This window comes from Alexandromys fortis, unplaced genomic scaffold, assembly GCF_014885135.2.
Source record: "Alexandromys fortis isolate MF-2015 unplaced genomic scaffold, M_Fortis_MF-2015_v1.1 scaffold_21, whole genome shotgun sequence".
Classification (NCBI taxonomy): domain Eukaryota; kingdom Metazoa; phylum Chordata; class Mammalia; order Rodentia; family Cricetidae; genus Alexandromys; species Alexandromys fortis.
Genome location: NW_026067905.1, coordinates 13,480,166 through 13,495,984, shown reverse-complemented (window position 1 = coordinate 13,495,984; position 15,819 = coordinate 13,480,166). Strand labels below are relative to the sequence as shown.

Here is a 15,819-nt window from a genome sequence, read left to right as displayed (position 1 = left end):
ACACACACACACACACACACACACACACAGAGGACACGTGCACATTTAGGAGTCACCCCAACAGCTGAGAGCGTTTTCTCCAATCGACATCCCACAGTGAGGTTCTCAAGTCCCTGCTGGAGAGAATACCAAAATGGGCCTTTCTGGAAACTGATAGCAAATGCGCATGGTTGTTGGGTAGGTGTAATGAAGTTTGTGTACCCGTGTAGTTTTCCTTTTTGAAAAGACACAGAAAAGATCTGTTCCTTTAGGGTAGAGCTACGGGGACTTCCGGGTTCTACTAGAAGATGTATGGGAAGTGTTATCATGAGATGATGCTAAAGGAAGGTGGGACTGGGGATCTGGTGAAGCCTTCTCTCAGAGCCCTGGGAAATTAGGGGTCAGCAGACATGGAAAACAGATCCCCGAGGAGAGTCATTTGACCGTTTAGACACACGGTGGGGCAGTGAAGGCTCCATCAGTCGTTCACTTGCTATTCAAAACAGCGTCAAGATCTCGAGGAACAGATAACAGAGGGTCTAGGGGAGCCTGGGGTGCACTGACTTGGGTGGTTAAGAGAAGGCGGAACCTTTGTCCTCAGCTCCCTGTTTCCCGCTACTCCGCGTCTGCAGCTACACCACCTAATGGACCGCCTCCTTCCCCTTCCCCGGGGGCCTATCCGGAGTTCCGGAGTTTTGTGACTCCGGATTATCCGTAAGCGACGAGCGAACTCCCGCATAACTGAGACCAGTTTCTCCAACCCTTACCGCGCCCTCCATAACCCACGACTCCCTTCCGGGGGGAGGGCCCGGGCTCGCGGAGCAGGCGGGGCCGTGGAGCCACGGGCGCGTGCTCTGGAGAGCATCCCGCCGAGCTCGCCCCCCACGCTTCACCACCTAGCTCCGGTGGCATTGGCCGGCCGCGCGCTGCAGGCGTCCCCTCCCCTCCCAGCCGAGCGGCCCCTAGACCCCAGCGCCGTTGGAGCGACCCGGGCGAGGCCAGGTGCTCGGTCTGACCGAGGGAAGCCGGAGGAGGACGGGCCGGCTGGGGAGAGCCGCCGGGCTTCGCAGAGGCGGCCCTACGCCCCCGGAGCAGGCGGAGTGGCAGTCACCTGAGGAAGCCAGACAGCTCTAGCTGTGTCCCACTGCTGCCGGGCTCCGCACCCAGACTAGTGGTCCAGGCCCGGGAGTCAGCGTCACACCGGTGAGGACAGACCACATCGAGCGAGTGGACATGGCCACACCGTTCTTACCTGCGGGGGCCACCACGGGTGACAGTGGTGGGGAACTGAGCTCCGGGGACGACTCCGGTGATGTGGAATCCCCCCAGACCCCCGAGACCGAGGCTTCCCGGAGCCTAGCCGAGCAGTTTGAGAAGGCTGCTGCACACGTCCAAAGTCTGATTCAGATGGCCAGCAGGGAGCAGCTCTTGTACCTGTATGCCAGGTACAAGCAGGTAAAAGATGGGTGGATGAGAGAGGGCACGGGCGTCTTCCTCCAAAAACTTACAGGGGCGTGCGGGGCTAATGGTGGAGTGTAATGAAGTGTGTGTTTGTGTTTGTGTGTGTGTGTGTGTGTGTGTCTCTGTCTGTCAGTTTCGGTCGGTTTTTTTTGGCCCTGGAGAATATCATTCTGAAAATGGAAAAATCTCTGCTATTCTATGAATGATATTTAGCTGGACACTGACAGTATTTCTGTTTTTTCATTAGGATGATAAAATCATATTAGTCATTTGTTGCCAAAGGGACAGGTGATAGAAAAGATGGTAATGTTAACAAGAACTTTGGGATTTCAGAGAATATTATATACATAAACACAAATATTACTATTGTGATTTTTTAGAAACGCTAAATATAGCTGACATGTTTTACCCAAAACAGAACCCAAAAACTTTGGTTCTGTTAGATATAGTTATACCCCCCCCACACACTTTTTTTTGAAATGGTTCCATGTTGGTAACATAGGGTGTGTGTGTGATGAACTCTTGACTCAGCTTCCTGAATGACTTTCTTTTACAAATAAACAACAAAAAACCCAGGGAGTAGGCAACTCAGAAGATCGCATGGATATATTGGAATTAAAATGTAGTTTCTGAACTTTACCTAAAGATAAGGAAATGTATGAGTTACATATGTAAAACTAAGTTATCATTCAAGGTTAGATACCAGAAGGAAAAACAATCACCTTATCACAATTAACAGACACATTTCAGCAGGATACTTTCAGCAGGATGCTAGCTGTCCTGTCCTGTTACAGAGAATGCAAAGACCAGAGGACATCCAGACATCAGAGGCTTACAGGATTAAGGCCTCTAGATGTGAATGTGAAAAATGATGACAAGTTCAATAGCAGTCAGGAAAACCCCAGCTCTTTGAACATTGGAAGAAATGAACCTCTGGATAGTAGGCTCTTTTATTTTATTGGAATAAAAAAAATTGCCTCTTGGTATAGTTACATATATTTTGCCTGAATTCTTTTTTTTTCTTTAGGTAGTTGTGAGGACCCGCATGCATTTCAGATTACATTTGTGTGTGTGTGTGTGCATACATGTAATATAGTGTTCAAGTGGAAGTCAGAGAACAACTTGCAGGACTTGGGTCCCTGGGGTCCATCTTAGGTGGTCAGGTCTGGTGACAAACACCTTTACCTGTGGAGCCATCTTGCTGGCCTGTCCTGATTCTTAAAGACGCTGAAAGGAGTGAGCCGTCTTCTGAGGACTGATGATTATTAGGAACGCATGCTAATAACGTTGTGGCCTGAGAGAGGTTGCTGTTCAAGTTCTGCTCAACATTTTGTGTGATGCCAGCTGTGACTACATGACTTTAATCCCAGTGCTTTGGGGAGGTAAAGGTGGTGATTGCTATGAGTTCAAGACAAGCCTGGTCAGCACAGTAAGTTCCAGGTTAGCTGGAGCTATACAGTCAGACTCTGTCTCAAAACAAACAAACAAACAAACAATTGTGTAATGGGAGAAACACACAAGCTCTTCTGTTACATACCTGATTATATTGGCTATTTTGAGGAAATTGGGTAAAATCACAGCTCTAATTGAGTTACAAACTGAACTAAATTCTGTATAAAGTTGGGTGTTTGACAGATAGTTTCTTGAAAATGAAAGAAGTGAGCCTGGAAAACAGCTGTACATACTTGTTGCCAGTGATGATGATATTTGAATTGTCAAATGAAAAGTAGAAGTTTGGAAAAAGTGGGATCTGCTGCCATGAGCTCCACAGCTCCCTTGTGCTTACGAAGTCCTTCTCATGAGATAAGCGGTGGCATAATGAATGTGAAGTTTCGCTCATGTATAGTGCAATATGTCAACATTTGGAAATGCTGAGTGACTCAATGGGTCGGTCTTCCAAGTGCTGGGATTAAAGGTGTGTGTCTGCACCACCAGTAACCTGCCAAGATCTAATTTCTCACTATATATATGACAGATAAAGTCCACACACACTAAAGGTCTTTGGAGACTTTAATTCTAGGAGTTAAGAAATCACAGGAATCACAGGACCACAGTGTTTGAGAACTCCAGTTTCAAGTCCTGCTTTCATGGCCAGAGAAGCTCACAAACAGTGTGCATGTTCTAGCTGAGGCAGAGGAAGAGGAGGGTGAACCTTTTTGGGTTTTTGACTGTTTTTATTTAGTGTGTGTGCGCGCGCACATGCCTGTGCCTACATGTATGGAGGTCAGTTTTCTCCCTGCCATGGGTTCCGGAGGATGAATTCAGGTTGTCAAGCCTGCCTGGCTAGTGCTTTTACACACTGAGCCATCTCTCTGGTTGTCCTAGCCCCTCACCTCTTACAACATTTCTTCATGAGTGAGCATGCCTGGTGCCTGCCAAGGCTGAAGAGCTCATCAGATCTGGAGCTGGAGTTACAGTGCAGGAGTGGCAGGCACTCCTAACTGCTGGGCTAGCTCTCCTGCACTCCACTGTTTTGTTTTTCAGCAAGATATTTTATTATAATTTCCATATACATCCAGACCTAGAAGTAGGCAGAAGTTGCATGGCCTGTACCATAGTTTGTACTGTCCATCTCCTTTTGTATTTGTAGCAGGGTCCAGAAATGATGTGATTTTTGGAGATGTCAGAACTAAAACCCAGATTCTCTGTAACATGTAAGATAGATGATACAGGGAAGGAGTCAAACAGACAACTGATCAGGATTTGCCCATGTGTGCGTTGAGACCGCCCCCTCTTGAGTGTCGTCTAGGATGGGTTTGCAATGACCTGTCTCACAGGATTAGAAATTATTCAAGAATTCTCAGTCAAATGACAAAAGGCCTGCTTCATTAGATGCGTGCTTTTTAGTAATAGCCAGAGGACTATGATCTATTGCTAAGGAAATAATTGGGGTGGTAACTTTTAAGGTTAGTTTTTATTTATGTGTGTGGTGTGTCTCTGTGGTTATACACTGCACGCGTGTGGGTGCCCTTGGCGGGCAGCAAAGGCCACCAGGTCCTCCTCTAGAGCTGGAGATCTTCAGATGTGGTTGTGAGCTGCCTGACGTGGGTGCTGGGAACTGACCTCAGGTCCTTCAGAAGAGCCGCAGTGCTCGGAACTGCTGAGCCATCTCTCCAGCCCCATGAGTTGATAACTTTTATGAATTCATAGGCAGATGAAATGGTTGTAGGCTGAAAGATTTTTTAGAATTAGAACTTGGAGCAAGACTGGAATTTTGTTTGGCAGTTTGAAAAGCAGAGGGGAAAAAAGAAGATGATGATGGAACAGTAGGAACAAAACTCAGAACTAAAAAGCTGCAGGGCAGTGGGTGGATGAGTAAAGTCAGGGGAAGACCTTAGGGGAATCCTGCAGTCTCAGGAGAATTTGGATATACGAAAGGGAGATGAGGGAAGGCCGCTCAAGCAGACAAGTGCTTTGGGTTTTGAGTTTCGAGCAATTTTTTAGAAGCTTTGTTCTAATGAAAAACACCTGACCCAAAAAAACTCTAATGCAAAGCAGAAACTGCAAATGTCTTAAGAGATGTATAGAGTGGGTATGTTAGGAGTTTATGATGGAGATTATTTCTGGCAGTGGCAATCGAACTGAATTTTGTTCCTGCATGAATTTCATTTTTGCACAGTTATAATGAAAACAATCTAATTTAGTTACCAATGTCATTTGAGTCTCAAAACTATAGAGCCAGGTGCAGTGGTGAACACCTGTAACCCCAGCCTTGAGAGGTAGAAGTAGGGGGTTCAGGAGTTTAAGACAGCCTGGCTTAAAACAACAACAAAGAATATTAGATGGGGCTGGAGAGATGGCTCAGTGATTAAGAGCACTGGCTGCTCTTCCAGAGGACCTGGGTTCCATTCCCAGCACCCACATGGCTGCTCACACCTGTCTGTAACTCCAGTTCCAGGGGATCTGACACCTTCACACACTGTACATAAAATAAATTTAAATAAATTACTTTTAAAATGTATTGACCATATAAATAGCATTTATACTATTGTTGAGACTCTTTGCCACTTCCCCTAGCTTTTGACATCTATATTTAATGTCTTTATTTATTTTATTTTTTTAAGACAGGGTTTCACTGTGTATCCCTGATTGTATTGGAGCTCAATCTGTAGACCAGGCTGGCCTCGAACTCAAGAGTGCTGGGATTTAAAGGCGTGCATCATCATGCCTGGCTAATATGGTGCTTTTAAAGTAGTGCATTTTCAGTGCATTCTGTACTGATTTGAGGAGAGGTAAAATGCTAGCAGAATCATGACAGTGAGCATGGAAAAAGACCCCAGTATATGTGAATTCCAAAACCAAACTTTAAATTTTGTTAATTACCTGTTAAAGAATTTTCTTATAGGGCCCAGTGGAGTGATTGTAAAATACATGTTGTGCAAGCCCCACATCCTCAGTGGAGTGGGCCTGACCTCTCCCACCCTCATATGCACACACACAGTAGCACATTAAAACTTCCTATAATTTTATATTATATTCGTTGGGAGAGGGCTTGAGACATGTAACCTTGGCTGTCCTGTGTTGAAGGACCGGCACCCGGCCGCCCGCATGGCTAGCTTTACCCGAAATAATTACACGGAAACTGTATTCTTTTAAACATTGCCTGACCCATTAGTTCCAGTCTCTTATTGGCTAGCTCTTACATATTGTTCTAACCCATTTCTAATATTCTGTGTAGCCCACGAGGTGGCTTACCAGAGAAGATCTTAACCTGCGTCTGTCTGGAGTGGGAGAATCATGGCGACTCCCTGACTCAGCTTCTTTCTCCCAGAATTCTGTTCTGTTTACCCCACCCACCTAAAGGCTGGGCCAAGGCAGTTTCCCGCTGCTCCTATTTCAACAGTCCTGGAACTTGCTCTGTAGACCAGGCTGCCTGGAGCTCAGAGATCCGCCTGCCTCTGCCTCCTAAGAGGCTGAGATTAAAGGTGTGCGCCGCCACCACCCATCATAAAATTCTGTTTTGATGGCAGTAAAGACTATAATTTTATTTGTAACTTGTTTTATAATTAACCTGCTAGTTGTGTGTTACTGTAATAGTTAGCAGTTATTTTATATAGAAAGCCAACCGAGGCTATTTATGTAAAACTTTCTTTAATTAGTTAATGTAGACAGAGTCTCACCGTGTAGCCCTGCCTGTCCTGGAGTACATTGTGTGGATCAGGAGGGCCCTGAACGCTTAGAGAGCTTTGACCGAATGCACAGAGACCCACCTGCGCTGCGCATCGCCACACTCAGTGCTGGTGGTGTTTACAGTTGGGATTATTTGAATTTTTTTGTCTGTTCTGCAAACTGTTAAATTTTGTTAGCCTATATATATTAAAATATTTTCTAATCTATAGTTATAAGTGTACATAATAAATTTGAGAAGAAAAAGTCCTTCTATGTTCCTTAGAAAAATAAAATAAGTTCTTTATATTTTCCCCCCTTCCTCTTTTAGGTCAAAGTTGGAAATTGCAATATTCCTAAACCAAACTTCTTTGATTTTGAAGGAAAGCAAAAATGGTAAGAAACATTCTTGGGATCTTTAGTAAGGTTGTCAGAAATGACTTAAGGGCTTAGGAATTAGAAAAGGGCTAGCGGATTAAAGACTTATTGTTTTATTAATCTCTTTCATGTTGGCTGCTAATGACAGGTGGGGGAAGGGATTAAAGGAATCTGCTTTTAGCTAAGTCTGAAGGATTCTTTGGTGCTGCTGTTAGCGCAAGGTAGTGGTGGCAGAGACCAGAGCCCTTATCTTACTGCTCAAGGTTGTTTCTTGTCTAGCCTCTAGGAGACTGCTGCTTCTCACCACAGAAGGAAGGGAAAAGAAGATAAATCCCCATCTCACTTATCTCTGCCTCTGCCCCACAGAAAAAAGTGCTTGTCGTAATTTTTTGGAAAGAATTGTGGAGAAAAAATACCTAAAACCTGACACAGGCTCACTCTGCTCTGAATACATTTTTCATCTATAATTCAAAGATTCCCTCATATTATTCTTTCCTAGCTGGCTGAAGTGGAAAAAGAGAAATTGTTAAACAACAGTGAACATAGTTACAAAATGGGAGATTTTTTTGTGCAGCAGCCCCAGTGGGAAGATTAGTGTTGAGGGTGGAGTTATTTATTGCTCTGTGATCAGTGCGTTAAGGAGACATTCCTGCATTTCAGTAATTGCTACAATTTTGATACCCAGACTTAAGCATGTGAACGTGACTTTAAACAGACAGTTGAAGCTGTTCATCCTAATTTGTTATACTATCAACGTCATCCACAATCCTTTGGAGTCAAAGTCACATGGTTTCAAGTAGGCCTGTAATATACCCCGTGGAACACCTTCCTGCATTCATGTATTTATTTATTGTGTTAAAGTTCTCTTAGGATATAGAGGGGTTTGTTTGTTTTTAGTTTTATTAATTTGTATGGATATTTTGTCTGCACACATGTATGTATACCACATGTGTACCTGGTGCCCATTGAGATCAGAAGAGGGGTTTGGATCCCCTGGAGCTGAGTTACAAATGGTTGTGAGCTGCCATGTGGGTACTGGGAGCTGAATCTCGGTCCTCTGCAGAAGCACCAAGTGCTGTTAACCACTGAACCATCCAGTCCTGGTGTAGAGTTTATCCATGGATTTGACCATACATCCTAACATTGCCAAGTGTGGCTCTCTGGACCCTAGTCCGACTACCAGCATTCAGCTGTGGTGGGGGTAGGGGGCGAATCACTTACATCGTCAACCATGCTCTTGAATTCAGATGACATTCTGTTTTTTTCAATATGTGCTACATCAGTGCTTTGATTTACATTTTGTTACAGATTTTCTCTGTTGATGATAAGCCATTTCTGGAATTTTGTTATCTAGAGAATGTCAAATGTAGCTTTTACTCTGAGCTTTTTTGCTGTGTGGAATTTTATCACTTCATTATTTTCCCTTATTCATTGCCCAGTTCTCCATGTTTTCAGTGATTCTCTGCTCTTCAAAGTCTATCATTTTTTATAGCCACTCTTATTAATTAGTAAAGCAGAAAACTGTCAGATACTGCCATTACCAGCTCATTAATATATTAGTTATGGGACAGGCTGACATCATGTGTCCTTACTGTTACCCATTATAAAGGACATGCAACTTACATATTACTCTTACCGAAATATTGAAATATTTAATTTTAATCAATGATTAATCATTTTGAGAAGAACACTATTTAGGTGAGAAAACAATTAGGCAAACCAAGCTGAGTGGCATTTTGTAAAATAATTGTTTTTGAGACTTAAAAATGTCAACATGTGGAAGAGAAGGAGGAAGATAAATGAACCACAGTGGCATGCATGAGTCTTGACTGGCTTCTGGTCTGGGAAGACAAGTCATGCCGGGCATTGTTGTGACAACCAAGGGAATCTGGATAGCTTGTCTCTGTGTCGTAGAATTGGGGATCCCCAGGTGTGATATAAACTTATATATTTAGGGGTGAGGCTGTATGTGTAAGTAACTGTCAAGAGAGTCAGTAAAAATTTTAGGAAGATCTTGCTTTCTTCATAGGAACAGGATTGGGCTCTTTATAAGATTAGAGGACCAAGAAACCTGGTTAAGAGTGGGAAGACTTGGCTGGGGTAAACCAAGGAGCCTGTCCCGTAGCCTGGACAGTGAATTCCAAGGTGGGAAGTACTGCACTGGTCTATAGATGGTGCAGTCTCAATAGTTGTGAACACTGGATTTAGGGAGACTAATTAAATCTTAGAGTACTATAATTTGTATTTCAAAATTGAACAGGTAGACAAGATATCTGTGTTCTAAAATTTCATGTGAGGAGGGAACTGGGGGAAATTTTCCAAAAGGCCCTTGAGGTAGGGTTATGAGTTTTATACTTGTTTATCAACATAAAAGCATAAATGGAGCATGTCCCCTTTGACACTTTGTTATCTTTATGTCCTCAGAGCCCTGAAATATGTGTGTAGAATATTAGTAAGAAATATGCCAGCTGGATGTGATGTGTGAGCTTAAGGCCAGCCTGGCTGCATAGCATGATCCTCTTTCAACAACGTGCTGTTGGTTATTTGCATCATTGATGAAGGGTGTCTCTTCTGTGCTCTAGGGAGGCATGGAAAGCCCTTGGTGATTCCAGCCCTAGCCAAGCAATGCAGGAATACATCGCAGCAGTTAAAAAACTGGATCCAGGATGGAATCCTCAGGTAAGACTTACTAAGTGTACATTATACTCTCTGGAAACTCCCCTTCCGCCCAAGTGTCTAACTGAGCATTGCTCAAGTCACATGTCTTAGGCTCATTTCGCCAAAAGTCTGTAAGGTAATTGTAGTACTTATCTGTTAAAATGACTACTTAAATATTAATACAACCAGCAACTGATGCAGAGACCTCCTTTGAGTAATAGGTTTTAGAAGTATAATTTTTTTAAAGATGTGTTTATTATGTATATATTGTTCTGCCTGCAGGCCAGAAGAGGGCACCAGATCACATAGATGGTTGTGAGCCACCATGTGGTTGCTGGGAATTGAACTCAGGACCTCTGGAAGAGCAGGCAGTGCTCTTCACCTCTGAGCCATCTCTCCAGCTCTGAAGTATAATTTAATCTTGTAAAAACAGAGTTTATTCAGAATTTATCTGGAGATCATTATCGTCTTGGAAAAAAGTTTCTTTCAAATAAAACAATGTAGATTTATTACTTATACATCTTATTTTATATGTATGTGTGTTTTGCCTGCATGTATGTATGTGTACCATATATACATTCTTAACAATTTTATTTTAATGTGTATGTGTGAGTACTTGCATGTATGTATGTTTACTGTATGTGTGTGACCCCTCAGAGCTGGAATTACAGGTGATTGTGAGCTGCTGTGTGGATGCTGGAACTGAACGTAGGTCCTTAGAAGAGCTACAGTGCTCTTAACTGCTGAGCTGTCTCTCCAGCCCCTTTCAAGATATTAAAAACAGGAAAACTGGTGAAAAGTCTGTAGGTTAGAGGTTGGGTCATAATGATTACAAATGCAGATAACTTTGAATTTTGTTTTGTTTTTGAGTCTCATTAACTCTGGCCTTAAACTCAGAGATCCACCTGCTTCTGCCGCCTGAGTGCTGGGATCAAAGGCATGCAATACACAGTACCTGTCTTGGTGCAGTGTGTGTGTGTGCGTGTGTGTATAGACACATTATATGGCAAACATTTTAGAGTGAATGAATTAAAAACTTGAAGGTGTTTTGTGGTAGCTTTTTCGTGGGCACATCAGTTGTTACAAGTATGGGAAAAATTTGTCACATCAGTCGTGGGGTCTAAGGAGTTGTTAGGAACCCTAAAATTGTGTGTCTTGTCATCAAAATGGATCTTAAGAGTTCAGAGACTAACAGATGGCCGACAGAACAGCTTTATTGTTGTGACTTCCTCTTGGGGACCTGAGAAGTCCCTCCTCCCCTTGCATGTGTATGAATATCGCTGTTTTCCATTTCATAATCTTCTCTAAAGCAGCAGTATGCAGATGCCACACATGTCCTCAGTTGCAGATCTGAAGGTCAGTGGTCAAACAGATGCCCCTGAGCTGAGCTCAGACTGTGACTTCTAGGTCTTGGCCCGGTGGGCTTGGTGTTTTCCTGCTGGTTTACAGGTGGCTCCTTCTGGTTCATGGCCTTTGAAGGCATTTGAATATATAAATTCTGGTATGTATTTGAATTTGTGTGTTTTTTTTTAAACCTTCAGTACCTTACTTATGCACTAAATTTCTACTATGACTGTTAAAATGTGTACAGATTTTATGTGGTTAGAGATTTTTCCTTATTAAATATTTATTTAATGGCATCTTAGAATATCAAATTTTAATATTTTTTGTTGGTAATGATGGGAATTGAATATAATTTCTTTAATATATTTTTCTAAATAGATTTTAATGTTGCCAGACAGTGATGGCACACACCTTAAATCCCAGCACTTGGGAGGCAGAGGCAAGCCTATGTTTCAGTCCATCCTGGTTTATCCAGTAGTAACCCTAACCGAGACATAAGGAGCTTTGCATTTCTCAGTTTCTCTGTCACACTGTCATCCACCCGTCTGTCTATTAGGAAAAGAAGTGTGGGATGTCTGCGGTTTTGCCCTGTTAAGTTAGCCTGTTTCTTAATGCCAGCAGAAGGCTGGCGGATCCTGGGTCAGAGCCCAAAGACTTTATTATTCAAGACTTGGCAAACTGCATGAGCTTCATTTGGTTTGCATCAGTTTCCCACATCTCCCGAGTCCCGCAGGGAGGACACCGTTAGTGTTAGCTGGATTTCTGTCTATGCAGTGGCTGTGCTAGAGGGAAAGAAAACACTGAACTATGGGGATTCACAACTTACAGCAAGCCTGCTGTTTGTCAGGGCCAGAGAGGTGCTACTGCTTTCCCAAAGGTGTCTTGCTGGTCAAAGTCCTGAGAAATGGCCTGCATAAGAGAGTGCTGAGGGCCTGATCAATTGAGCAAGAATGTGTAGGGATTTTCTGCACCCATAGTTGATTGCCTTTCCCAACACTTATGTGTTTATAGTGTATAGACTTATGGATTTCTGTTTTATTCATGCAGTATAATCCATTGAAATAATTCGTCTGCTGAAAGAATCTTCAAACCAGCCCATGTCCTTTTCATATACCCCAGTCCTTGGAGCATTGTTTTCTTTCTTACTGACACAAGATAGTGTTTCCTAGCACTGCTGTCACAGAGAGTGCCACGGCTGCTTAAAACATCAGAAACTGGTTGTCTCCTAGTCTGGAGAGCAAATGTCTGAAATGAGTTAGCATGTGTGGAGAAGATCCTTCCTCCTTCATCTTCTGGTGGCCTGCAGACATTCTGTGCCTTGTGGTGACTGCCCTAGTTTGTCCCTCTGTTGCTGTGGTAGAATAGTGACCAGCAAGGGACTCGGGGAGAAAAGGTTTGTTTGGCCTATAGATTATAGTCTGTCACTGGGGGAAGTTGAGGCAGAGACTCAAGGCAGGACCTAGAGGCAGGAACTGAAGCAGAGACCATGAAGGAACGGTGCTTGCTGGCTCCCTTCCAGGCTCCTGTTCAGCTACCTTTCTTGGATAGCCCAGGCCCACCTGCCTAGGGATGGTTCTACTCCTGGGCTGGGTCCTCTACATCAATTAGCAGTCAAGCAAATACCACAGACATGCCCACAGGCCACTCTGTTGGAGGCAGATCCTCAGTTGAAGTTCCCTCTTCCAAGGTGTGTCAAGTTGACAATCAAGCTGTTTTTCTCTAGGCATTTTAATAAAAATTAGTATTTGTTGGTTTTTTACTCTTTACTCTTTGGCTTTTTTCGGGGGCCCTGCCTCCAGCTCCCAAATAAAACACACAGAGGCTTTTTCTTACTTATGAATGCCTGGCCTCAGCTTGGCTTGTTTCTAGCCAATTTTTCTCATCTTAAATTATCCCATCTACATTTTGCCTCTGGACTTTTATCTTTCTCTATTCTGTATGCCTTTCTTTACTTCTTTCTCTGTGGCTTGCTCCAACCTCTTATTGTTCCTTCCTCCTCCTTTTCCCAGGTTTTTCCTTCTATTTATTCTCTCTGCCTGTGAGGCCCACCTGTCTTTGCTACTGCCTCGCTATTGGCCACTCAGCTCTTTATTAGATCATCAGGTGTTTTAGGCAGGCAGATAATCACAGCTTTACAGAGTTAAGCAAATGCAGCATAAACAAAAGCAACACATTTTTACATCATTAAACAAATGTTCCAGAGCGTAAACAAATGTAACACACCTTAAAATAATATCCTACAACAAGAAGTGAAGGTATGAATGTTTGATACACTTATTGCTACAAGGGACATTGTTTCTAGGCTTCCTCAGCAGACAGACGTAAGAAATACGTACACTCAAATTTGTGTTTATTGGTAGATACACTTATACTATCATGTATACATGTACATATATGGGCATCTAGATACAAACATGCATGTGCTCATGTAATTGCCACGTGTATCCTGTATAACTATTCACTTTCTTGAAGTTTGTGCTGACACCTTGAAATCACCCTAACAGTCAAGGGCACACTCTTACCTTCCGACTTGTCATGTTTGGGACCCCTTTCTCCAGCAGAGCAGGCTCCTGCTTCCCTCAGATCATCAACTCATTGCTCTAGCCTAGGATGGAAAGAAAGTTGGATAACGTGACTGCAGATTTGTTGTGGAGGCTCTGTTCCCAGGTGTTTCCTTTACAGTGAAAGCTGTACTGAAGTGCACAGTCTGAAGTGCTCAGTTTGATGGAGTTTAGCGACTATGGAGGGCAGGCAGTTTTGTAAAATTTTGGTCGAGATGGAAAATAATTGTATTCTAGTCTCCACCTGCCAGCTTATTTGGGCGATGAAGATCCTTTTTAATCTGACTGCCCTGTCCATGTATTAATATCTGCCTTACTTGCAAATACATAGCATTGTAAGTTCTGAGGTAGTTTGATTGTATTTTCTGTTCTGGACAAAAAGACCCTTATTTTTTTATACCCTGGTAAATATATTAACAGTTCTGGAAGATACTTTTTTCTAAATTAAAAATTAGATTTTTTTCTTGATTCCTAAATAGTACTTTCTATTTTCCCTAGCTCCTTTGGAGAGATTTTTCCCAGTGGTGAATGGTATGATGGCCGCTGTTTGAGTTCTGTGCAAAGGGTTCAGGTACTTACGAGGAATGTGGTTAAATTTGAACTCTGCTCCAGATTTCATGATTAAAATACAACACCACATATTCCTGATATGTAGTTAAATTTTATCCTAATGTGTACAAGAGTAGTATTACATTGAATCAATTATAAAATGACTTTTTTCTTTTTAAAAATTTTAATTGCTGTATCTTGCAGTTCTGGTATTGATAATCCTCAAATAGGTTGTTTGTTTTTAGACTTTAATTGGCTTTATTTTGAATTCTAGAATCAGACAAGCCTTCATTCTATGAAATATAGTAACTTGTATTTTTTAGCATTTGTTAAAGAATTATTAATCATTACCCTATATATTAATTATTCTTTATTGTATATAAGTTATAGTTCATGGAAACTGGGATATATAGCAGCTGCTAAGCACAGCCAAACAGTCCCTGCTTGGAGGAGCTTATCCTATGGCAAGGATAAGTATAAGATAAATTAGTAGATACTACAGTGTTTTAGAAGGTGATCGATACCATGGACAGAAAGCAGGGGAGCCGCCTAGGGTGTACAGGAAGTGGGAATAATTTAAATATGATGATCAGGCAAGGCTCGCTGAAAAGGTGGCCGTGAACATTTAGGAAGTGAGAAAGTGAGTCACACACAGGAAAGAACATTCCAGAGAATACAGAGGACTAGATAATACAAATATAGTATGACTGGGTCATACTCCATGTGCTCTACAAACTGCCAGGGCTACCTGTGGGAGGGCACGAGGGGCAGAGAACTAAAAAATAAAGTGGAGCAGGTACACAGTAGTGTCTTGTCAGGACTACAGCTTTTCTCTGGATGAAAGGGAAATACTTCTACAGTGTAATACAACAATCATAAGCTTGTAAAAAGAAAAGATATTACATTGTCCAGCAAATAATATCTTAATAAAATTAATACAGGCATAAAATATATGGAACAAAAATATAGAAAGTGTGGGGGAGTATAAAATGAAACCTTAGAAAGTCCATAGAAACACTCCTACACCAAGCCCTGCTGTTTAGAAGTGTGGTCCCAAGTATGTAATTCTTAGCGCTGCTTATGTGGCACACAAATGCTGATGTCAGTGGGAGTGGAAAGGGTATGGGGGTGCAGTGCATTGGTGTAAAAGTCTGTTTTCAGAAAGAAGCAAGTACCGTGACTACTGAGCATCTGTAATTATTAACATAAGTAGAGTTCCAAAGACCGGTAAGTTTTGGTATCTCAAGAAATATACAATTCATAAAGTTTTTAGTACATCCAAAGCTATAAATTGGACATTCATTTGTCGGCTTCCTAAGTGGTAAGTCTGGATAGTTCTTGTAGTTTTTCATTTACTCACACCTAGTAAAACCTCTCATAACCACCAGAGGGAGCAAAGTTCATAGTCAATAAGATGAGGGTTTTATTATCGTTACCAAGCTTTCTGTGAGTTTTGGTGCTATTGTTGATACTTAGTTCTCACTGATTATTCCCTTTCTCTTAAAAAAAAAAAACCCAAACAACAAAAAACTTCTTAGGTTTCGATGTTACTACATATTAGTGAGGTCATCTCTTTCTTGCATCCGTTTTTATTTTACCTGTGTGTATCTGGGAAGATACGTAGCATAATGGGAGAACTGACAGTCTCCTCTCTTTGGTTCCAGTAGCCGGATTAAAGTAGCTGTCTAGCCTTTGCAGAGCTACTGTTATCTAATTTGGGTAGCATCATCCCCTTGTCTTTTATCTGTAAATAATTCATTAAAAACCCAGGCATTGAATCAGA

At 42.3% G+C, this 15,819-nt stretch overlaps 1 protein-coding gene across 1 annotated transcript in view; it reads left to right on the top strand.

Annotated features, from left to right (window-relative positions):
• The first annotated feature begins 627 nt into the window (after positions 1 to 627).
• Acbd6 (acyl-CoA binding domain containing 6) overlaps positions 628 to 15,819 on the top strand; it is a 146,324-nt gene continuing 131,132 nt past the window's right edge. Inside the window, exons 1-3 of the mRNA XM_050135160.1 lie at positions 628 to 1,434; positions 6,878 to 6,942; positions 9,507 to 9,603. Coding sequence (XP_049991117.1) covers positions 1,213 to 1,434; positions 6,878 to 6,942; positions 9,507 to 9,603 — 384 coding nt within the window. The 5' untranslated portion in view covers positions 628 to 1,212. The remainder of the gene's footprint in view (positions 1,435 to 6,877; positions 6,943 to 9,506; positions 9,604 to 15,819) is intronic.